We start from the raw sequence: 25,217 nt of genomic DNA on the forward strand, positions 1-25,217 counted from the left end.
ATTCACAGATGAAGCCATTTGGTCCTGGACTTTTCTTTGTTGGGAGGTTTTTGATTACTGATTCAATCCTCTTACTAGTACTTGGTCTGTTCAAATTTTCTATTTTTCATGATTCAATTTTTGTAGGCTGTATATTTCCAAGAATTTCTGTTTCGTCTAGGCTATCCAATTTGTTGGTAGATAATTGTTCATAGTAGTCTCTTATGATCCTGTTTGTGTGGTATCAGTTGTAATGTCTCCTCTTCACTTATAATTCTATTTGAGTTCTCTCTCTCTTCTTGGTCAGTTTAGCTAAAGATTTGTCTATTTTTATCTTTTCAAAAGACCAGACATTAGTTTCATTGATCTTTTCTATTTTCTTTTTAGTCTCTATTTCATTTATTTCCCACTCTGATCTTTATTTCCTTCCTTTGCTAACTTTAGGCATAGTTTATTCTTCTTTGTCTAGTTTTTTGAAATATAAAGTTGGGTTGTTTATTCAAGACCTTTCTTTCTTTTTTTTTTTTTTTTAAGATTGGCCCTGAGCTAACATCTTTTGCCAATCTTTATTTTTTTCCTCTTCTCCCCAAAGTCCCCCAGTACATAGTTGTATATTCTAGTTATAGGTCCTTCTAGTTCTGCTATGTGGGATACCACCTCAGCATGGCTTGATGAGCAGTGCTAGGTCTGCACCCAGGATTGGAACTGGAAAACCCCAGGCTGCCGAAGCAGAGTGCATGAACTTAACCACTCGGCCATGAGGCTGGCCCCGATTTCTTTTTCTTAATGTAAGTATTTTTCACTATAAATCTCTCTCTTAGAACTACTTTTGCTTCATTTTGTAAGTTTTGGTATGTTGCTTTCCCATCTTCATTTGTCTCAAGATATTTTTTTATTTATCTTTTGATTTCTTTGACTCATTTGTTGTTCAGAAGCATGTTGTTTAATTTACTCGTATTTGTGAATTTTCCAGTTTTCTTCTTGCAATTAATTCTAGCGGTCAGAAAAGATGCTTGATATTATTTCATTCTTTTTAAATTTATTAACAGTTGTTTTGTGGCCTAACTTATGATCTATTGTGGAGAATGTTTCATGCACTTAAGAAGAATGTGTATTTTGCTGTTGTTGGATGTAAATATCTATTAGGTATATCTGGCTAACGTTTAGTTTAAGTCCAATGTTTCCTTATAGATTTTCTGTCTGGATGATCTATCCTTTGATGAAATTCCCTTGCTATTATTGTATTGCTGTCTATTTCTTCCTTCAGACCTCTTAATATTTGCTTCATATATTTAGGTACTTTGTTAGTTGCAGAAATATTTACTGTTATATTTTCCTGATGATTTGAACCCCTTATCAATATATGATGACCTTCTTTGTCTCCTATTACAGTCTTTGGCTTAAAATCTGTCTGTCTGATACAAATTTAGCTATCCTGCTTTCTTTTGATTTCCATTTGCATGGAATATCTTTTCCCATCCCTTCACTTTCAGTGTATGCGTTTCCTTAAAGCTGAAGTGAGTTTTTTGTAGGCAGCATATAGTTGAGTCTTGATTTTTTTTAATCCATTGAGCCACTTTATGTCTTTTGATTTCAAATAGCAATTTCATTCCTATCAATTATGTTAACTGTAAATGAACTAAATTCTCATTTAGTAAATTGTTTTCTGGTTGTTTTGTAATTGCTTAGTTCTTTTGTTCCTCTCTCTCTTCTTTTATGATTTGACGATGTTCTATGACGTTATTCTTTTTTATTCCTTTATCCTGTGTATATATTATAGGTTTTTACTTTATGGTTACCATGAGACTTACGTAAATCCTCTTATAATAGTCTGTTTTAAACTGATAACATTACTTTTAAGGCATATAAAAGCTCTAGATTTTTACACTCCTCTACCCACGTGGTATGTTTATGATGTCACAATTTACATCTTTTTATATTGTGTATCCATTAAAAAGTTATTGTAGTTATAATTATTTTTAATACTTTTGAATCTTCATACTAGAGTTAAAAGTGATTTACCCACCACCATTATAGCCTTACAGTATTCTGAATTGAACTATATATTTACTTCTACCAGTGAGTTTTATACTTTCTTAGGTTTTTCTGTTACTAATAGCATCCTTTTGTTTCAGCTGGAAGAACTCCCTTTAATACTTCTTGTAAGGCTGGTCTGGGGTGATAAATTTCTTCACCTTTTGTTTGTCTGGAAAACTCTTTATCTGAAGGACAGCTTTGCTGGGTAGAGTATTGTTGGTTGGCAGGGTTTTTTTCCCAGCACTTTGAATATATTATGCCATTGCCTTCTGGCCTACAAAGTTTCTGCTGAAAAATCCACTGATAGTCTTATGGAGTTCCCTTCTACATAAGTTGCTTTTCTCTTGTTGCTTTTCAGATTATCTCGTCTTTAATTTTTGACATTTTAATTAAAATGGGTCCTGGGTGGGTCTCTTTGAATTCATCTTATTGGGAACTCTCTGGGATTCCTGGATCTGTGTCTGTTTCTTTCTCCAGGCTAGAGAAGTTTTCAGCCATTACTTCTCTCAATAAGCTTTCTGCACCTTTCTCTCCTTCTTCTTCTTCTAGGATTCCCCTATAATTCATGTATTGGTCCTGTTGATGGTGTCTCATAGTCCCTTAAGTTATCTTCAATCTTTATCATTCTTTTTTCTATTTGTTCCTCTTACTGGATGAATTCCATTGTCCTGTCTTCAAGTTCACTGATCTTCTCTCCCACTTCATTTAATCTACTGTTGAATCCCTCTATTGAATTTTTCAGTTCACTATTTTATTCTTCTGCTCTATGATTTTTATTTGGCACTTTTTAATATTTTCTCTCTCTTGAAATTCTCATTTTGTTTATGCATTGCTCTTCTGACCTTAGTGAGCATCTTTGTGACTTATTTTGAACTCTATCAGGTAAATCACTTATCTCTGTTTCATTAAGATCTTTTTCTAGAGATTTGTCTTTTTCTTTTGTTTGGAACATATTTTTCTATTTCTTAATTTTCCTTGATTCTCCATGTTGATTTCTGCATGCTAGATTTTTAAAAAAACACCTCTCCCAGTCTTGTCAGAGTTGTCTTGTGTAGGAGATAAACCTCATCTATCAGCCTGGCCTCAGCTCCTGATTGTCTCTCAAATCGTCACAATTGTCCAAACTGACTTCTTTGTTCTTAGTGGCTCCCAGTAGTTGAGGGTGTGCCAGCCACTGTCAGTGTCCCAAACTGGAGGATTTCAGTCAGCACTTAGATGCAGGCTGATTAGAAGGCAGACTCTCAGGCAGCAACTGGGAAGTGCATAGTTAAGGCCCTTCCAGGAAGAAACTAGGAGATGGGCATTTTTGCCTGCTTCTTCTGCTTTGGGCCCATGCATATAGCTGCAGGAGGGTGCTCCTGTGCTTTAAAACTGCTTCATTTGCTGCTGTCCTGTGAGACTCATAAATGCAAGCCCTGTTAGCTATAAAGAGCCAGATCTGGAGGGCCATCCCTTGGGTGCAGTACAAAAGCTGCGGCACCGATGTTTGTACAAGTTCCTTCCATGGTAATACTGGCAACTTTGACTGGGCTATAGGGAGATGACAGGGAAAGTGTCCACCAGTTTCTCCAGGGAATGCATCTGGCCCCTAGATGTGTGTTAAAGTAGAAGACCGCCCCTTAGGCAGCAGCTTTCAACATATGCAGGTGCACCCCTTTCAGAGAAAGATTGGGAGATGGGTGACTTTGCCTGCTTCTTGTACACTGAGCCCACAGGGGGCTACCACAGCAAGTGCTCACTTGCCTGGTAACAGCTGCTCCTTTCTTGGCTACAGTCCTGTGGGTCTTGTGGACACAAGCCTCACTGGCTTCAGAGCTGTGTGTTTGGGGGCCTGTCCCTCAAGTGAGTCTTAAAAGTTGGAGCACTAGATGTGCAGTTCAAACCCATTGCTCCTCAGGAAAAAGCTAGGAATTCGGAGTTTCTTCCCAATTATATGGTGCTGTGCCTAGGGTGGGTTTTACGGCAAGAGTGTCTCAGCCTTTCCTGCCTCTTTCAATGTGGGTATTTTCTCATTCACACAATGCGTAAGCTAGTTTCTGGATTTCTTTCAGAGGTAATTGCTTTGTGTGCAGCTGTACACTCAGCATGTCGATGGGAGGAGGGGAGTTCAAGAGCCTCCTATGTCACTATCTTGGTCGACTTTCACCTGACAGCTTTAAAAAAAATACCAGTGACTGGCACTCAATCCCAGATTCTCATTTAATTGGTCTGGGGCAGGGCCTTGGCACTGGTAATCGTAAAGCTGCCCCCAGATGGTTCTTATGTGCCATCAGGTTTGAGGCTCACTCTCTGGATGCTCATGTGGCTCATCCTCGACTGTTTTGACCCAAATCCTCCTAGATGTCTAATCTCTAGTAAGGACTTCCCATCAAGTCAAGGGAATGGAGTTACTTAGTAGGGTCCTCATTATTTCTGAGGTTCCACTTAACTAACATTTTGAATGAAATGTTACCATGTGTGCTATACATTGTGAGAACATGATTTTAGATTCCTTTCCACATCAGTTGTTAGAAAGACAAATCAAATAGCACACAAGGCATCTTCAAAATCCATCTCTCACCTGAGATGAACCCTGAAGCTTGTTGGCACCAGAATTTTCAGCCCCTGGGACAAAGACATTACTCTCAGCAGAAATCCTGACAGTCTTGGAGAATTTAAGAATTGGCACAAGAGCAATAAATAGGTATTAAACAGTTATTAAACAGCTATTTACAGAAAAATTATATAATTTTTATATTAAAAATATGAGCTATGACTAGATAAATATACTAGAGAAATATAACTAAATATACTTCCCAAGGATTCAAATTTCTCAAAAATAACGAATTATTTTGTTGATAAATGAAGCAAATGATGCTTCACATATAGCACACACAAAATAAACATTTGAAAACCTAATTAATAAATCCTGAAATTGCTCATAAATAAAAGCAAGTGTTGATAAAATTTCAAAATCTTCTTTGGATAAGAAGATTAGCATGCACTTCAGGGCTAAATGAACATTTCTTTCAATATTTATAGTATACTTACTGGCATCACTCTACTAAGGACAGTAAATTTCAAAGACCTTCATTTCATTAAATTTGCTGTCTTAATTACACTCAACCTGGGAAAGGTGGTCACCTGTCAGTCTTGGAAGAAGTGGTAAGAAAAAGTATCCATCCATTCTAGAGTCACAAGAAAAATTAAACTATTCCATAAAACTTTTCTTCAGGTCACTTTCTTTTACTGCTAGATTTGTTTCCCTTGAGTGAGCACCAACTGTGTGCCAGGCATCAAGCTAGATATTGGATAGATTTAGGATATTGGCTAGTGATTGAGTCAGAGAGAGCTTGAATCCAATTTCTGCTAGTTTCTGGTGACATGGATCAAGCTATTCACTTTCTCTCACCCTCATGTTCCTCACCTGCAAAATGAGGACTAACTTAGAGGGGTGTGAATCTGAGAATATAGGTAATGCACCTGGCTGAAATAATTAGAATATCACTGGATTCTCACAACTCTGGGACTAGGTGGTACCACCTGTTTGCACATGTGCTCAAAGGTACTGAGGTTGTGACCTGGGTATTTTCTCCTCTGAGATGTTTTCCCTACACAAATTTTATTTCCATTGTATATCCTTCTAATGTACCTTCTGGTAATACTACTTGTGTATCTTCTAGAAATGGGGAAACTCTATCTCTACAAAGTCAAAAAGCTACTAGATCTGGTGTTTTGGCAACATGAAGAATCTGGGAGCAGTGAAAACAAACTCAGTGAACGATGTAATGTACGTACCTATAGTTCAACACAGTATTGTCAGTATGTTGTATCATTTGCCTTTGAGTGGCGAATCCTTTTAGTCAGGTGGACTGCCTTTAAAACTTGCTCACTGCCTATACTGCACTCCCTGATATCAGAAGAGGAAATACGGGACAATATCGTTAAGTGTACACTAGAAAAGTGAGTGGGCTAACTGACTAGAATGGCATACTTTCACTGGTGTTCCTCTTAAGAGTACATGGCTTGGTGTCAAATCAAACGTGGACACGCTTTATTGGAATATACTACACAAAGCAAGCATTTAAAAGTTGGTGTTCTGAAAACAAGAGTTCCTCAAAATACTAAGGGACCAGTCTCCTGTATTTTTGGGTAAGTTAACATTCCTTTAGAGAAGCAGTACTCTTTAAGAGATTCTCCTCAATTAGTTGTCCTTATTTCTATTTTTACACTTGGTGAATCCTTAAGTAAAGTACTACTTCTATCAGCAAAGCAAGTTCTGGACAAAACTTCAAGAAATGTGCCAAAACAGCCCATGCTCGGTCCCTCCTGGGATTTATTGACACGTGAGTGCCCCAGTCAGACCCAGAAATGCAGGCTAATCTATCACCGTTAGACAATTAGACCTAAGCAGCAAAATCAGGTACACAAGCCAAGGCAAGCCCTGCTCTTCAGCAAGTGTTCCCAATAGAGCAGATCTGATTAATGTCGAAGTCAGACGGGCTGCCTCCTTTCTTAATGTCTCTCTCTGCTGGTAATTTATTCCTTCCATCTTTCAAGTTATGGTTATTTAAAAAGTAAACTGAAGTAAACACAGCACACGGCTACACACCCACTTTCCGTTTTGTCACATTTATTGAGCACCTTCCATGCACCAGGTACCTAATACGTGCCTGGGAGAAGATAGAAACAGTCCCTGCACTCTTGGAGATTATGATTTTAGAAATGGGTTGCCTGGAATTGCTGGATGTCTACTAGTCAATATTTTTGGTTACAAATTTTGGCAAAAAAAAATTTATTGGCAGGATCATGGGGAGTCCACAGAATCAATGGGAAGCCAGAGAATCAGATCAGGTAACTGGTATGCTGGGAAGGTCACATGGTAGAAACATCACCTCCAATCCCTACATGACAGCTTCAAAAAAAGATTCCAAACCTAGGGAGAGTGGTCAAGCAGGAGGACCTAAGTCAGAGGCTCAGCCCCACGGCACCAGAAGGTAGGGATTCTCACATTCAGAACAGAAGAATAGTAAGTAAAAGGTCATTTCTCCTTTAAAAAGAAATTCATCCAGACACAAAAATGATTCAAATCAACATGAGGCTGATTGATACGCTCATAGAAAGACATGCAGGGTAAGAATTTGTGGGTTATCTTTTCAATTCTGCTACATATCAATAAAGGAATATAGACTGGAAAATTCTTTCAAAGCCTTTGAAAATGAGGGGTTTTTTTTAATACTGGTTTTCCCCCTTATCTTTGTATCACAATTCAGCAGGCTGCCATGTTAATTTTTACAAGGTAATCTTCACTCAGTATTAGAATTCACACCGAGTGATTAAAGTCTGATATCTTTTTCCACATCTCCATTTAAAATGGACAGGTGGAATAACTAACTTCCCTTATCATATAAATTAGCCCTTAAAATTATGGGCAACGAGTCATTTTTTCACCACTAGCTGACAAACCAGAACTGTATTTCCCCTCCCAACCTTCACAACAGGGACGGTTTGGGGAAGAAGATGCTCCACTTTCCGGCTGACAGAAAGGCTAAAATTCACATTTTAAACCATACGTATCCCTTCGTCAACTAAGCACTCTGCATTAATTTAGCCACAGCTATCCCCAAACCCTAACATTCTCTACCTTTCTCCCGAGTCAAAGCCCTTTGTTCTGAGTTTTGTGTGGTCAGTCAATCCTAATAGCTAACATCTTAACACCAGCTTACTGTGGTGGTGGCCTTGAAAAGACTATTTAACATGTACTGTCTGATTAGCTCTTCATAACAAATCCCAAGGTTGGTCATATTATTAATTCCAGTTTTCAGATGAAGAAAACAAGGCATAGGCAAGTTGAGTGTCACTCAAGTAACCTGCAGTGACCTGTCACAGCAATCACCGGGACTTGTGAAGACTGCATCTGTGAGGTTCTGGATAAACCCCTTCTACAAACAGGCAGGGCAACTGTGGGACAGACTGGTAGGAACACAAAGCCCTGCCGCCTCCCTCTGCTAGCCGTGTGATAAAGGGGCAAGTTACCTAAAAAGTTTCCACTTATAAAATGAGAATAATGCTGTCTACTTCGTGGGATATTATGAAATAGGTCAGTCCTTCTCAAACTCCAGATTTCTAAGAAGTGAGGTTTCTTCTTTTAATGAGTTTTTTTCCTGCATTCCTGCAAGGTTTTGTAAGAGATATGTGTAAGAAAATTCTTTTCTATGACTTCTAATCCTATATTCCTCCTAAATAATTACAGAATATAGAAGTTCTACGCAGTGAGTGTCTGGAAAATTTTATGCTTTTGTGTTATGCTATCTGCCCAGCAGAGGTCTCGATCAAACAAGCACAAACAACAGTAACCTAAAAGTGTCATACCATGACATGTCTCAGGCAACATTTTAAAGGGACAACTCATCTCAGTAATCCACCTAAGTTTAGGGAGTTGTGGTGGGATAAAACCGTGCCATTTGCATCTGTATAGTTTATAATGAGATCCAAGGTCTCAAAACACTATGAAATTCTGACACTTAAGAGAACTGTCTGGATATTAAACCTGAGATGCAATGTCAGCTCTTCAGTTCAGCTCAATTTCCCCAAGTTGATGGTCTCAAGGCAAAAGCAAGTTACCCGCCTAAGTAACCAAGTAGGTAACTTGTTACATAATAGTATGTAATCCTAAACATGTTTATATTTAAACAAACATGAATATTGTATGGAGTGAAAACTTCAACTAATTTTACAAATGTCTTTGACTGTATATACCATTTCCCCTAATGGTTACATCAATAATGTTGTTTACAAATGAGCCATATTTTACATATAAGAACACAAAGGCAAAACTCAACACAGGAATGCAGGTCTTCTAACACTTGGTCCAGTAATTGGTCCACTTTTTTCTATCTAATACTGAAATAAAGATTTAGCCATTACCTCATAATTATATAACCTTAAGAATCTGTAATTTATTCTGAATTGTCCTAAAAAAATATAAAAACTGAGTTACTTAGTATTCTTAACATATTTAAAGTCATAAATAATGTAAAAACGTAAACATAAAATATTCAGTAAGTAATTTTCTTTAATTAAATATATCGCCTATTTCAGTAGTATGGGGGGTTGTTATTTTCTTCCAAGTAATCAATACTTCATACCTTTTTGTAGTACCTTTAAATAATAAATCTGTAGGTACTTTAGAAATGATTTTATTGTATGTGCAAATAATGGACAGACACTCTAACAATAAATTCTATTTTCTAAAAATAATTAGGAGCTTCTTAAAAGAAAACTATACAACAGATCTTAAAAGGCATTGGGATTCCTCTGCTTCTGTATCATTGTTAAGCTGCAAAAATAAAGCTTCTCTTATCAGGAATCTCAAAATAGAACTGAGTATTCTCCACAGTGGAAATTACAGAGCATAGTGCCATCTGAGGAACAAAACTTCAGCTGTCACTCCAAACTGCCTCTCAGAACAGTTAAGCCAGGTCAAACAGTCCAACATAATTAGGCTTCAATATATGAGGCCATTATGATCATCTAAGATGCCAATAAACCAAAACAAGAAATGTAAAGAGGATAATTATAATACAGGTTGTCAGGTCTTTGTTGCATCCCTTTCATAACATTAATAAATGGAACACTTTACCACAAAAAAAGTTTATATATTTATACATCACCAGCCATGAATTTTTGTCATTAGTTATTACATAAATGCTGCCTGGTGCCATTATCCAAATGGCACAACCATTTTATGTCCATAATTCATTTCTGTATTTACAAACAGAATTTTCATAATTTACATAAGTATATCAGTGAAGGTTTAAAAGTGAGATGCAATCTAACATCCATACTATCTGACATTTCATAGATAGCAAAGTAGGAGAGATGTATTTTTAATCACCTTTCATTTGAGTAAAAATAAACTAGAAGTTCTAAGTTTCCAAAGGAGATTTTCAAATGCACTTATATAAGAAATGGGTACAGACAGTGAGATTTTATGAAACATCTTCCATGTCCACATCCTCTTGTAATTTCTGTACCATCTTTTCTTCCAGCTGCTTTCCTTTGCCTTTAAAAAAAAATTAAAAACTTTATCAATTCAATGTGACCTTGCAGAACTCATAACAACACTTCATAAAGGATCTTGGCTATCTTAAAACAACAGTAGCCAGGATTTAATAGTAAATTTATACCGGTCTTATGATAAGCCACCTAAAATCATTCTACACACACCTGCTCATTTCACCCTCATAACGACCTGTATTTTAAAGATGAGAAAACAGGCACAGAGACAGAGGACCTTGCCCCGGGTCTCTCAGCTGGTCAGTCCAATAAGTCAAAGAGCTGGGATGGAATCCCGGCCCTCTGAATCCAGAGTCCCTCTCTTCACACTGTACGACCCACCTCAAAGAGGGTTACCTAAGAAATTAAGATGGTACCAGTTCATCCCTTTTGTTTTGGGTGTCAGTCCATATCATGTACACATAAAACAACACTTCAGGATTTTGTCTATTTTGTTTTAACAAAATTTGGTACAAAAATAACCTAGGTAGGACTCTTACACAAATCCACTCAACATGTGGTGACAGAATTTGACCTCAGCTTTAGGCATGTAATCATTCAGAAATCAAGTCTCACCAAAATTTCTCACCCTTTAAATAATCTGCGTCTCACCAAAATTTCTCTCCCCTTAAGTAATCTGCGTAAGTAAATTATATAGCAGATTGTACTTGTTGCCAGCTGGGCAAAAGACTGGTTTTCCAGCACCTCACAAAAGAAACTATGCACACAAACAACTGCCCAAATGAGTGACTAGTAGTAAGTTATGCAAGCACAAAGGGAAGGTTTTAATACAAAACGACAGTTCTCAAAATTAAGTATCAGAATCACCTGGAGAGCTACTAAAGGACAGAGGCCCAGACTCAAAGGGCGTGGGCCCCTGTTTACACTAAGTTCCCCCAAGTAATTCCCATACCAACCAAAGACTGAGAACCACTAATACAAAACATCGTCCTTTAATAAAAACACGTATGAGGCAAAATCATCTATGAAATTATTACTCAAGTCATTTTAATTTGCACAGGTATCTTATAGAAGATAGATTTTATGAAGGGGGAAAAGAAACAGCAGATGAGACACAGTGACTGGAACTGGGAAATACACTGAATATTTTTACAAATCAAGTCATATCATAAATGGACTGAGAGATAATAGTTATATGAAAAAATACTCTTAGAAAGTTGGTTGGTATCCAATTATATAGACCACAAAAATCACGATTTTTCATCTCTCTCCTAAAAGCAGAGAACTCCTGTGCAACGCAGTACCTACCTGCAAGAGGGGCCCGGATGAGATGGATGTTTTGCTTGACTTCTTTGATGTCCTGAACTTTCTGTAGTTCTTTATTCTTCTTCAACCTAGGATAAATACATCAAGGCCAAAATTTCACTTAGTAAAACTTCTTTAAAAGACATTTATTCACAACTTATAAAAATAAATTTTATTAAAGTAGCCACACAGATGAGGAATGGGGTCTCAAAATTATTTTCTAGTTCCTAATTAGCTTAAATAGGTTTCCTACACTACCGACTTGTTCACGCATTGTAGCCCTAGCGCCTAGGTGGGAATAAAATTGGGGGGAGTGCTCAATATATATTTGCTGAGTGAAGAAAGGAATGAGAATGAAGGAAATAATTAACTCAGAATTCAATCAATCTCAGAAATCAATATCTATTATACACGTATATCTTATACACATATATAGACAATCTATAATTGTTAAACGACTAGATCTTTTCTCCTCAACGAGAGAACAGTGTGTTACCTTTTCTTAATCATTCAGTGATTACAAGTGCACAAAACACATAAGACATTCAACAAAAACGCTAACAGACTAGTTCTCAAACACATAAGACATTCAACAAAAACGCTAACAGACGAGTTCTCAAACATTTAGGCCCCTTTTCTGTAACAACATTTTTTAAAGGCTAGAAGGCTGTTAGCACATGTTCTTTTCTGACAGACTTCCACAGTGATGAGATCAAAAACTAATGCCCCTGCTCTAAAGAAATAACAGAATCCAGACTAGGGCAGGGAAAGTGCAAGGTGAGGCCAGAACATCTTGATAGCCATAAAGCAAGAAAGCACTCAAAAAATGATGAGGAACTGCAAAAATGACATGGAAGCCCGCCTAAAGGAACTCCCTGTGGCCAACCTGGGGTAATTACAACATCAAAATAAGTAATAATGACAAAGAATTATAACCCACTAAATACCATAAGAATCAATGAATACACACAGATATGATATGAATGAATACAGGCATAAATTTTGAAATTGGGGAAAAGGGAAAAAGCTCTTTTACATGAGAAAGCCAACTAATAAATGCAGAAGAAATGACTGAATTAGAAAAATCGCCATTTGGCAACGATCACAATAAAAGATTCAGACAAGACTCCAATGGATGCTAAAGCCAGTAAGTACCAACTTGAGGACTAACAGGCTCTTTGCAGAGTCTCAATGTATCTCTCCCCAAGATATGTACTGATTAAAAAGGGGGAAGAAACTGGCAGACACCACTTCAACAAGTGATCAAAGTTAACATCACTGGGAAAGGACAACACGTGCCTCCTGATATGATGCATAAAAAGGACACACATCATTTCTATATTCTGGCCAAAGGTGCCTAGCCAGAATCTAACCATGAGGAAAACATCAGACAAACTCAAATTGAGGAAAGTTCTATAAGATAACTGACCTATACTCTTCAAAAATGTCAATGTCATTTAAGACAAAGAAAGATAAGAAACTGTCCAGATCAAAGGGACTTGAGGAGCTATGATCACTAAATCCAATGTATGATCCAGGAGTTTCTGTTGCTATAAAGAACATTATTGGAACAATTGGTGAAACCTAAATAAGGTCTGTAGATTATATAATGGTATTGTATCAATGTTAATTTCCTGATTTTGGTAACTATACTGTGGTTATATAAGCTTGTTTATATTTTTAAGATCTATACACTAAAGTACACTTAAGAGGAAAAGAGCATCATGTCTTCAACCTACCATACAGAGATAAGGATAAAACAAATGTAGTAAAATGCTAACAGAATATACAAGAGTTCTTTATACTACTCTTGCAAATTTTTGTTAAGTCTGAAGTGTGAAAATTAAAAGTGAAAAAAAAAGTCTCTAGATTTCTACCAGTAATTATTTTCCCAAGAGTTACTCTATATACATATTCATACCTGTTCATTATAAATTTAGCTTGGCGTTTCTGTTTGATCTCTTCAACTCTCTTCATTGCATCAACTACAAAAAAAAATTCATGAAAGTTAGCAAATTTATGCTCATTCAAGCAGGATGATTATAATCAACAAGAGCTATAATCTTTTCTTTATTGTGACTTAGAAACGGATTAAATGAAAAAACTCATTGCAAAAATGATCCCTACTAAAATAGCTGAAGAAGGTGTGCACTCTCGGTTTACATCACTTTCACTCTCTATCTTTCAAAACTATCACTTCTCTACATTTTTATTTTGCAAAAGCTTTTATTGCTAATAAATCTTCCTTCTACTTTAAACCAGTTCAGCGCTTTTCAAATTGCATTCCACAGAGAACAGGGATTAATGGCAACTAATCCCATTCTTAGCGTGTCATCTCCATAAATAAAGACAGCACCTTTCTGGTCATAAAGACCACTTTTTCTTCAAGTGCCCGGGATACGATCTGCACATGATGAATACTGCTGGAATGCGCCAATCTGTCAATCAGTCAAAACTGAACCAGTCAATCTGCCATGTTCTCAACCACTAAAATCCAAGTATTTTGGAAAATGTGTACAGGAGCCTTGGCTATAACAGAGCGGAGCCCAACTATGCTCTAGAATCTACACCAGCACTGTTCAATATAAGATAAAGCACACAGGTAATTTTAAATGTTCTAATAGCCACATTTCTTTAAAAAGTTAAAAGGAACAGGTTGAAATTAAATTTAACGACATATTTTGTTTAACACAACATATCCAAAATATTGTCATTTCAACATGTAATCGATGTAAAAAATTATTACTGAGATATTTTATGCTTGTTTTCATACTAAGCCTTCAAAATCCAGCAGGTATTTTACATTTACGGCACATCTCAATTCAGACTAGCCACATTTCAAGTGCTCAGTAGCCCCTGTGGCCAGTGGCTGGCATACTGGACAGCACAACTGCCAATCGGGCTTCTTAAAGTGTAGTCTGTGATCTGAGGAACAGCAGGACATTCACATAGTCTTAAAGTATCTCCCCACCATATACTTATTAATTACAAAGAGTAAAATACTAACTTTACAGTGGAGAAAACTGGCAGACGCCACCTTAACTAATGCTCAAAGTTAACACTGCCAGTAATGGACTAATGGAGAGCAGATGCCTCCTGACAGTACACAATGACCAGAACTTGGCATCACGTCTATGGTGTTCCTAACAAACGTACATTACCCAAATCTAATCTTGAGGAAGCATCACACAAAACCCATTAGGGGATTTTGTACCAAACACCCAGCCCATATTCTTCAAAACTGTCAATGTCATGAAATATAAAAATAAACTCAGGAACTGTTCCAAACTGAAAGAGACTAAAGAGACATGACATGTACTATTCCTATAACTTTTGCAATAAAGAATATTATTGGGACAATTAGACAAACCTAAATAGGTCTGAGATTAAACATTTTATCAATGTCAATTTCTTGTTTTAATATTGCACTGTGGTTATAGGAGAGAATGTTCTATTTTTAGGAAACGTATTAAACTACTTAGGGATAGAGGAGCATTATGTGTGCAACACACAGTTCATGAAAAAATTACAGAAGGAAGGAAGGACAGGTAGAGAGGAGAAGAAAAGGTGAATTTAAAATGTTAACCCTGGGGGAATCTGGATGACGGATATCAGAGAATTCTATTCCTGCAACTTTTCCGTTCACTCTGAAATTATGTCAAAATAAAAACTTTTTCTTTAAGAGTACTCTGAGGACCAGCAACATTGGCATCACCTGGGAGTTTGTTAGAAATGCAGAGTCTTAGGCCCCACCCAAACATACTGTATCAGAATCTGCATTTTAACAAGATCACCCAGAAGGTCCCATGGGGCCAGTGGTATTAAGATGATGTTTGTATGAATAACTCTAAGATAATGTCAACTCTAAATCTGCACATGCTGTGGCTTAGAATTAATACTATGTTGCATACGTAAGGTTTTTTTCCTTCGTCTTTCAGGAAAAATGGTAAGGCCAAGTTCTAGTACTCAGAAGTAATTGCAACCTGAAAGTTACTCAGAAGGGAAATAAACACACAAGTGGCAGATAACCCCTTTCCAAAGAAGACACTGCATTTCCAAATATTCCAGACCAAAAAATTTTAAATGTAAGCAGCCATCTGACAGACATTAAAAATTGATCTGCAATACAGAAAGAAATGAGGGATAAAATACAAACTATTCTTGCTAGTATTCTTGCTTCTGAAGTGGACATCAGCATCTTAAATGTTGCTCAGTCCACATCTTCATGCAATTAGATAATGTAAGCAATGGATACAAAACTATTGGCAGCAGATTAAAGATAAGACAATACTGAAATAGAGGGTGTAGAGAATCAACAAATCTTTTAGAAGAGTAATATATTTTTCTGGAACACTACTAACAACTTTTATTAATCTTATTAACCAGTAGGAAATAGTTTTAAGTTCCAAAAGACTCATACTGTCTATTCTGCAAATCTTCTTTGAAAAGTCTATTTTTAGGATTTTAATATGAAAGGATTACAGAATCTGTGCAGGGAAAAAAAACTTCAATAGAGCACTGCATCTTACAGCATTTACAGATGTATAAATGAGGTGGGGCAAGGGAATGAGACTTTGTGATAATATCTGAACCAATTACCATCTAACAGAAACAATAAAATAGGAGTATTCAGTAAAATGCACCGAGTGGGAAGGGACTGTGTGCGCTCTGTTCATCTTTGTATGCTAGAGTCACTGCTTATTGTTAAAGTATATGAAGTCTTACAGAACCCAACAGTATTTCCCATGAGTAATGTAAGTAACAAACCAGCATGGAGAGTCATAGTAACTGAATGTCCACACACAATTAAAATAAGCTAAGCACCTGTTTCAACATCAAGCTGAATACCCACCAAATAAAAGGAGTTATAAAATACGTAAAAATGATTTGGGGCTGCTATCTTCAAGCAGTGACAAAAAAGAAAACAAAGGCCAAAATGAAATAAAACTCAATGGAGTCCAGAAATGCTTGAGGAACTTCCAGTAATGTCCCTGACAAGACTGCCTTTTGGAATCAATTTAAGAATTCTATGAAAAATGTGTAACTATGTGCGGTGATGGATGTTAACTAGATTTATTGTGATGATCATTTCACAATATGCACAGATATCAAGTCATTATGTTGTACACCTGAAACCAATATTATATGTCAATTATATCTCAATAAAAAGAATCCTATGAAGTTATTAATCTTTTCAGAAATCCTTGAGTTTGAATCAGTGTTATTTCCTGACCAAATAGAACCAATACAATCAACTGCTTTTCAAAAATTAATTCTTCCTCTATAATTACAAAAGGGAAAGATCTTATTTTAAAAGAAAGAAAAAACCCACTAAGGGGCAGAATACTCAGGGCTATGTGTAATAGGTATTTACAAATCTAGACTCTGATTTCTGCACATGGCCCAAGAAGATAAAGCTTTAGAGGGTGTCAAATACTACTACAAAGGCCCCTAACTTTCCAATTCCTCCCTGAAGTCTTGCGACTGACTGGTCGAAAAGTTCTGAAAGGGAAGCCCTGCCAATGATCCATTAGAGACTGACAAAATTTGTAGAATTCTCAGCCTTAGGGACTTCTGGTTAACACACTACACCGCCTCCCCACCCAAGACTAGAAACGGCTAAAGGCTGGATAAGGCAGCCATGGGGGAGGAAAAGGCAGGGCCAAGGGCCTCACACACACACAGACATAGTGGAATCTACAAGTTAGCTCAAGGAACAAAGTTTTACTACATATGGGATTTTCTTTCATTAAAGTCTCTGCCTACTTTAGGGGAAAAAAAAAACACAAAACCTTGATATTATTGCCTTTAATTTCAGTAGCCTATAGCTTCATTTTTACCCAGTGAAGCACTTAGAAGTTCTGAGAATTTCTCATTATCACCTTAAGTTCTGCACTTTTTAATATTACAGAAGCATGAAATTTTATAAGGTATACACAATACAACGTTTATATCCCTAAACCAAATTATCTAACTTGTAAAGTGTGTTATGTTTTGTGTATATTTTAACTGCCACTTCACCCCAAAAAAGTATCCTCCATCTCTATTTTTTTCAGATTTTTGGATGTTTTTGTATCTTTGTGTAGCTACTTCAAATAATGTCAAATTTAATAATTACATTATTTTTATAATGGATACATCAGCCAATTCTGAAAAGGATTTTGGGTAGCTTACAATTAAAGACAAATACATGAGAACCACTAAAATGAGGATAAAATGAAACCTAACGAACGACAAGGAAACGAAATTTAATACTTAAACAACAAACTGACATTAAAGTTACAGTAATATCCCAAACCAGTCTCTCCTGAAAATTCCTGGTATTCCTTTGTGACTTACTAGTTTTATTCCATAGCTCTCGCTGGTATTTGACGGGTTCATTTCTACGTTTTTCAAATTCAAATGAATTATCCTGTAAGAGGGGGAAAAATACGGTTTTAAGAGAGGTTGAAAGGAAGCATTTCTTGAAACTTATTCTCCTAGTTCACAAAAGTTCCAAGTGTTTCAAACCATGGACACATAAGATTCCCCTTAGGGTGACCCCAGCGAATGCAAGTTTTCAAACTCTCCTCCTTTACGCACCACAATTTACAGGACAGCCTTACTGAAAACATCTCTCAAAAAGGAGTGATTCTTGAAGGGAGGGGACAGTATCACCCCCACCCCTCAGAGGGGCGTATAACAATCATGGGGATTATAAACAAACTGAAAAGTTTCCCTAATTTCCCATCCCTAGATGAGACTGACAGCAGAAAACTTTGTATTAGGCTGAACCATATGAAACTGCCATTTTTCATACACCAAAAAGAGTCAAGCATTAAGAATTTCATATGGTTCAACCTAAATCTCCTGCATCATTATATATTTCAATAGCTATATACATGTCTGTTACAGCACAAAGGTGTGAAACTACACATCTTCAAATAAATGGTGCTACTCAGCATGACATAAGCTTCACCCTGAAATTCTTCAGGTCCCCTCCAAATGTACTTGGTATTTTGACAGTTAATGATCCTATTTATCTCAAAACATGCAAAACAATTTGGAAAAAGCTACAGGTTTCTTGGAAAAACTACCAGTATTTCTGGGTTTTCAAATCTATCAGACTTAGGCATATGGAACAGCACTAACTCCATATTTCATTTATGTACACATGCCTCTGTTCAGATCACAATAACCTCAGCCATGACAAGGTCACCAGAAAATGACTGCGACTGGCATCCTTTCTTCACTCATCCACTTGCCACCTGCATCTGAGAGGCTATGTTTCTTCTTGTCCATACTGAAACTTATTTTTGTGACAATAATTGCGATTTGTCATTGCACCTCGTTAAAAAATACTCTTAACATTCCTTACGTTCATTGAAAACCTCTGATGTTAACGAAGCCAGGAAAGGGCTTCATGGCAACTGCTTAAATACTGCCTTTAAGGAGTAGAGAGATGGGAAAGACATCATGGGTTTGGAGGAAGAGGCAGTCATGGAGGGAAGGGAGAGTTTAAGGATCTTCCTCCCTCAAAGGTAGCCTGTGGAGAAATTTTCATCTCCTCCCTTTACAGGGGTTGATTGTGGACAAGCTTCACCAGCTCCTTATGCCGATTCAGTAACAGCAACATGATGAGGGGGGCTCATGTCATGAAATTCCCTCAGCCTGACTTCCCACTATTGCTCCTTACACCCACATAACTAAGTTCTGTGCTCTCAGACACAAAGTCCTGCTAAAGAAATCTAGAAACTGATAAATGAGTCTATTACAAATCCCAACTGAGCCATCACTGATGTTCAAGAATCCTTTAATTAATTATCTCTCAACTTCCTTTCGAAATCCCTAAGTAGCAATTTCTAACTTCACCTCAATCCATTTAAATGATTTCCCTCCTTGTTTGCTTGCAAGAGCTAAAAAGTTTCTTGAGGATAAAAAATCACTTCTACAGACTGGATTAGGAATTTTTTTCCTTTTCAGAATTCTACAGATTTATGTTTTTCAGGATCATGTGAGAATGAGACTATCAACACAGCCAAAAACAAATAAGTCACTCATTAATTAATAATTAATCACATATCCCTTGTTATAGTTAATTAAATCACAGACCGCTCCCCTGAAAAAAATTAAAATTTTGAGAACTGTAAAACGATACTGACAGCTAACTGTACGCACCACGGTAAGCTCTTTACCAGCCGCTTTCCGGAACGCTTTGGTCCACCTGACCTTGCGAGGGTTGCGCTTCTTTTTAAAGTTTTTATGACACTTGGATTTACAGAATCTGAACACCTACAAGAAAAGTAAGTTAAACAGTGAAAAGTCAGTATTGAAATTTTTCTATTACGCTACCCCTACCAGACAAAATATACTGTAAAGTCTGAGAAATGACAACGGTTCTCATTCACATGTGCTTTACTTACTCACAACGCCATTTAGAAATGGGTGAGACAGATCAGATTAAATGGAAAGTGAACGATTCAAACATCATCAACTAAAGGCTGAAGGCCCGGAAAGTATAGTTAAAAACTACCATTTTTATAGAATAACAGTAAAATTTTCCAATGATACTGAATGAAGGGGATGATTTTAAGGAAAGTCATCTATTTAAATCTCTTCCCAATTCAGAATAATTCTCAAAATTCATTTTCTACAGACCTCAATGGAGTATATAGAACCCACTGTGAAATCTCCTTTGGTTCGTTTGATTCTTACACAAAATAATTTCAAAAAAGCAACTAAAATTGTCTATAGATTTGTTTTCCAAAGTATTTATTCATAGATCTACTTGGAAGATTCTTCACTACTTTAATTCTTCATCTTCATCCCAAAAGATGTGATCCTTTGTGCTTAATTTAACGATGCTTCAATGTGCTCTTGAAACAGCTTATTGGGACTCATTATGTAAGTCTAAAATACATTATTTTATTACTTTGTTCATGTCTTAGAACACATTACGACGTGTACTGTGTGTACTACTAGAGGAAATCTGAAGAGAAAAAGCAATTCTTTCAGTTTATGGATCTTGGCATAGAATATTAAGTTGAATTATCATACCTAGGTGATGTGACCCATTAAAAAAATAGGTCAAAATGAGGTACAAACATTTCAAACCAAGTAAGTCTATGAATATACCACAAGCCAAAATATTTTTCATTTTATGTACACTCTATTCTACGGGGAACGTCAGGCAGGTCACTATACACACCAGGACATAGTTTTCTTAGAAATGGTCGATACTAGTTTAACTTGAACTAGGCGCTCACCTCCTAGAGAGCCCTCTCCTGAGAGAGTTAAGTAAGAGCATGTCTACATTCTTGAGTTAATTTCAAAACAACTAGAAAATACAAGAACTACTGTAGTCTCCTGGAGTAACTCACTATGAAGCCATCACTGGTAAAATTTCTTTGAGGATTTTCAGCCCCAAGTACTATTACCCTTTTAAGTAAAAGCCTCCTCCGTTTTACACCTACTAGATAGCTCCTAGACAAACCTCCATTTCTGCCATCTATCTAATGAGAGGTTTGAACTTGTCCTGGGTCTCCTCAATTCTAAAGAGAGCCACTGGGAAGTTACAGGGGAAGTCTACGCGAACTCCATAGCTAACAGATGTCATCTGAAAAGCCCAAGGAAGTATCTGAAGAGACTGGAGTCACTGGAGATGGGAAGGGGATCCAATCAGGCAAAAGGAGCAACTACTATGAGCCTGATGTCGCACTAGATGCGAGGGAGACAAGAATGATTAAAACATGATGCTCTACCTGGAGATGCTTCGCTAGTAATGTGATAAAGTCTCACTTTGCAAACAAGAGAGATGGAGATCAGACCCGGATACAAACAATAGGACAAAGCTATACGCAGGTATATCTCAGGGACATTGCAGGCTCGGTTCCAGACCACCACAATAAAGCAACCATCACAACAAACTGAGTCACAAGAATTTTTTTGGTTTCCCAGTGCATATAAAAGTTACGTTTATACTATATTGCAGTCTATTAAGTGTGCTAAAGTCTATTGTGTCTAAAAAACAATGTACATACCTTAATTAAAAAATACTTTATTGCTAAAAAATGCTATCTATCACCTGAGGTTTCAGCGAGTTGTAATCTTCTTGCTGGTGGAGGATCTTAGAGCATTAAAACTAATTCTAGGGGCTGGCCCCGTGGCCGAGTGGTTAAGTTCGCACGCTCCGCTGCAGGCGGCCCAGTGTTTCGTCAGTTCGAATCCTGGGCGCGGACATGGCACTGCTCATCAGACCACGCTGAGGCAGCGTCCCACATGCCACAACTAGAAGAACCCACAACAAAGAATACACAACTATGTACCGGGGGGCTTTGGGCAGAAAAAGGAAAAAATAAAATCTTTAAAAAAATAAATAAAAAAAAAACAAAACAAACAAACAAACAAACAAAAAACTAATTCTACCCTCAAGAAGCAACCTAAGGAGCATAAGAGGGGAGGGCTCTACGAATGATGGTCTCAAACGCTAAGAGCACAGAGGCTGAAAGCCTCGTTAGGAGACTATGAAAGTGACAAGTGCCTAATTTGGAACTAGCATAGGAGAGCAGAAAGAAAACAAAGATACCACTATCCTTTGCAAAGGCAGAATGGAGAGGATTGGTAACTAGATCAAAAGGTGAAAAGACTCAAAGATGACTCTCATGTTTCAAGCAAAGCTGTCTAGGCAGGTGACAGTGGTATTAATTCAGAGAGCAGAAAGAGTTGAGGTAACAAGGAACTCTCTTTCAGTAAGTTCACTGTTCGGTATGAAAAGGATTTCCCTGCCAACTGGAAAATTCAGACTTGGAACTAAAGAGATACAGATTTGGGAATCATCAACACAGAGAAGCCGAGATGCTTGTTCTTCATTAGTGCTTCAAGGCCTCTATTTCTTATTTTCCCAATCAACTCTGTTCTGGATCCACTGGTCTCCCCCAGAGCAAGCTAGCTCCCAGGTGACGCAACACTGTCCTTGCTAGCAATATAGACTCCCTCACCTTGAACTTCCACTGTGTCTGCCAGATCAACACCCAACCCTAGATAGCTCCAACAACCTGCTCTAATTCCAATACCCAGCTGACAAACAGTGACGGACAAAAATCATAAAATCATACTGACCAGATCATCTACAAAGCCATAGTGCCCAGTGTGAATTAGACCCCAACGCAGCCATCATTTGATTCATTTCTATAAATTTTTTATCACGTTCCTGAGAGCAGGAATTCAAAATCTTCTACATGTTCTTTCAAGTTTCCAAACATAGCTTTGGTCTCTCACTTTCAGCAAAAACCCCTGCTACTAACTTAATGAGATTATTATGTTCTGCCTATAATAGAGATATAAGGCCATGAAGTAGGAACTGCAATTCTTTAGCATGTCAAAATCATCTCCTTAAATATAGATTCCTAGATCCTCTTCCCCTCTTCTTAAAGATTCCAATTCAATAAATCCGGTGGAAACCAAGAATCTATTTTTTACAAGCGCCCAGTGACTCAGAAGCAAACATGAGAGGTCAAATTTTGAGAAACAATGTGTTAAAGAAACAGAGGAATGAGATTCATTCTGATATGAGAAGGCAAATTCATGTATCATTCACAAAGTCTTTCACAACCAGGCCTTCTATCTGTATGTTTCTATCTTATGTTTATAGACGTACCTGTTTGTATATAGACTTACATTTGTATTTATAGCTCTACCTCAAACCTCCATCACCATCTACAATCCAGTCACTTCTTAAAACAGACATGTAATTGCTTCACTGCCTGCCTTTGCTCAAATTGTTCACTTTCCTTCCACCGAGAATGCCTTCTCCTTACTTTCTTACGCAAAATTCAAGCTCCAGGATAAACGTCGTCTCCTTTCTGAGCCTTTTCACATACGACCCTCTCCAACTCACCTCCAATAACGTCATAATACATAACTCTATTAAGCCATATGCAACATTTCTATCAACCTCTACACACCACGGACAGTCTAAGTCGCATTCATCTCTGTGAACACGGACCTTAAAAATGACGTTGACTGGGCATGCGTTCAACAAGGTTTACTGAACCGAAGAACTTGGCCCAACTACAAGAGTGGCCAAACAGCCCAAATGGACCCCAGATTCCCCGTCGGCGCAGGCTGGGATCGCTCCTGAACCTCATCGCAGCCAGCCAGCATTGCCCAAGGATGGCCTGGAGAACAACTCCGGGCGAGACGCCCGCAAGGAGAAACTCCCTAAGGGGGAGGTCGAGGCGGAGCTCCTGGCAAAACCACCCTCCCGCGGGGGCAGCGCGGAAACCCCGGGCCAAAGACCGCAGGGGCAGAGGAAGCCCGCGCCGGGCGGGGGGCCGCCTCAGCCCGCGGGAGCGCAGCGGGGCGCGCGCTGGCCTTGGCCGCCTCACCTTGCAATCGTTGCGGACGAACATCATGCCGTGGCCGGGGTAGATGGGGCCCGAACAGAAATAACACTTCTCGATACGCATGTTGAACCCGCGTGGGTACCCACCGACTAGACGCCGACCTTGAGAGGAAGTGACGTTGCCCCGCCACAGGAAGTGATTATCTTCCAAGTTCCCGACCCGGAAGAGGCGAGCGTCCTTCGCTCCTGCGGGCCCCTGGAAAGCAATGCGAAGGTGACAGCGCCTCCCCGCGGCCGTGCGTGCCCAAGCGCTGCGGTTTGGCGCAGGCGCAGAGCTGCACAGTCGGCCTGGCAGCCCTCTCTGGGGAAGCGAGGTGTGGGTCTGCGCCGCCTTCTGAACTCACTCACGTAGACCCTTGTTTTCCTCTCTACCGTACCCTGTAACGTCAGCATTTGCTCATGTCTTGTCTACCTTGTCTTTGATTTGTGCTTTTCCCCAGAAGGCTCATCCATACATTGGGTTGCCAAGCAGTGCCATGTCCATACCCGGGATTCGAACCGGCGAACCCTGGGCTGCTGAGAAGCAGAACGTGTGAACTTAACCACTGCGCCACTCCGCCACCCCCTAATTTTTTCTTTTTATCTGATCCTTATATTTATTTTTCTTGTCTAATCATTTGACTAGTAATTCCAGAATAATGTTAATAACAAAGGCACACACCAGAAATTTTAGTAATAAATATTTGCTCCTCACTTCATTGTCAACCAAGAGACTGAAAATTATTTTACCCTTGTTTAATCTCCTCCTTGTTGTCCCCCTCAACAATTATAGAAAAGCCTCAGTCTTTCTATCTTCCCAAACTCTTTACGTAGTTCCTTCCCAGCTCTCTCAGTTTTATCCTGCTACTTGAACAAGAAATTTCCTCCCCTTGTCTCCTACATGATCAACCAGCTTCACCCTCTTACCTTCAATATCAGAGGCCACATCCCTTATCCATGTTCTTAATCCTATTCCCTAAGGCTTCATCTGAGACTTTGTTCCCTTCAACCTATGAGCGTACTCAGTGCTTCACTTTAGATTGAATGGATGAGTAACCAGTCTTAGGAATTTTTTCTCTTTCCAATTATTATAACAAAATACAAGAGGAAGAAGAGACAAGCATGTATTCCACATCCAACAAATTGAAGTGAAATATTGGAAATGCTATTTCTTTTCATTCATTCTGCTTGAGACTTATTATTCCTGAATTTAAAATTGTATGTCTTTTATCATTACTGAAAAATTCTCAGCTCTTTTCATATATTGCCTCTTCCTCGATTTTCTCTAATTTCTCCTTCTAGAATTCCTATTAGACATGTTAGAGCTTTTATCTTTCTTCTATATCTCTTAATCTCTGTCACTCTTTCTCTTTATCTCACTCTGCTGAATTCTGTGTAATTTCTTCCAAACTCGCTTCTAGTTCACTAATTCTGTCTTCAATTCTGTCAAACTTGCCGTTTAACTTGTGACCATCGAGTTTCAAATATCAATGGCTATATTCTTCATGTGCGGAAGTCTTTTTTTAATTCAAACCAG

The 25,217-nt window shown here is 38.0% G+C and overlaps 1 protein-coding gene across 1 annotated transcript; it reads right to left on the bottom strand.

Moving 5' to 3' along the window:
* Positions 1–9,052: 9,052 nt before the first annotated feature.
* RSL24D1 (ribosomal L24 domain containing 1) lies at positions 9,053–23,839 on the bottom strand. The gene is made up of 6 exons (XM_046655366.1): positions 23,685–23,839; positions 19,477–19,590; positions 17,659–17,731; positions 13,241–13,304; positions 11,323–11,408; positions 9,053–10,060 (listed from the first exon to the last, which is right to left on the bottom strand). The coding sequence occupies exons 1-6, from the start codon at positions 23,763–23,765 to the stop codon at positions 9,987–9,989; spliced, it is 492 nt and encodes a 163-aa protein (XP_046511322.1). The 5' UTR covers positions 23,766–23,839; the 3' UTR covers positions 9,053–9,986.
* Between the last annotated feature and the right edge of the window lie 1,378 nt (positions 23,840–25,217).

Source organism: Equus quagga, chromosome 2 (genome assembly GCF_021613505.1).
Source record: "Equus quagga isolate Etosha38 chromosome 2, UCLA_HA_Equagga_1.0, whole genome shotgun sequence".
Taxonomy (NCBI): domain Eukaryota; kingdom Metazoa; phylum Chordata; class Mammalia; order Perissodactyla; family Equidae; genus Equus; species Equus quagga.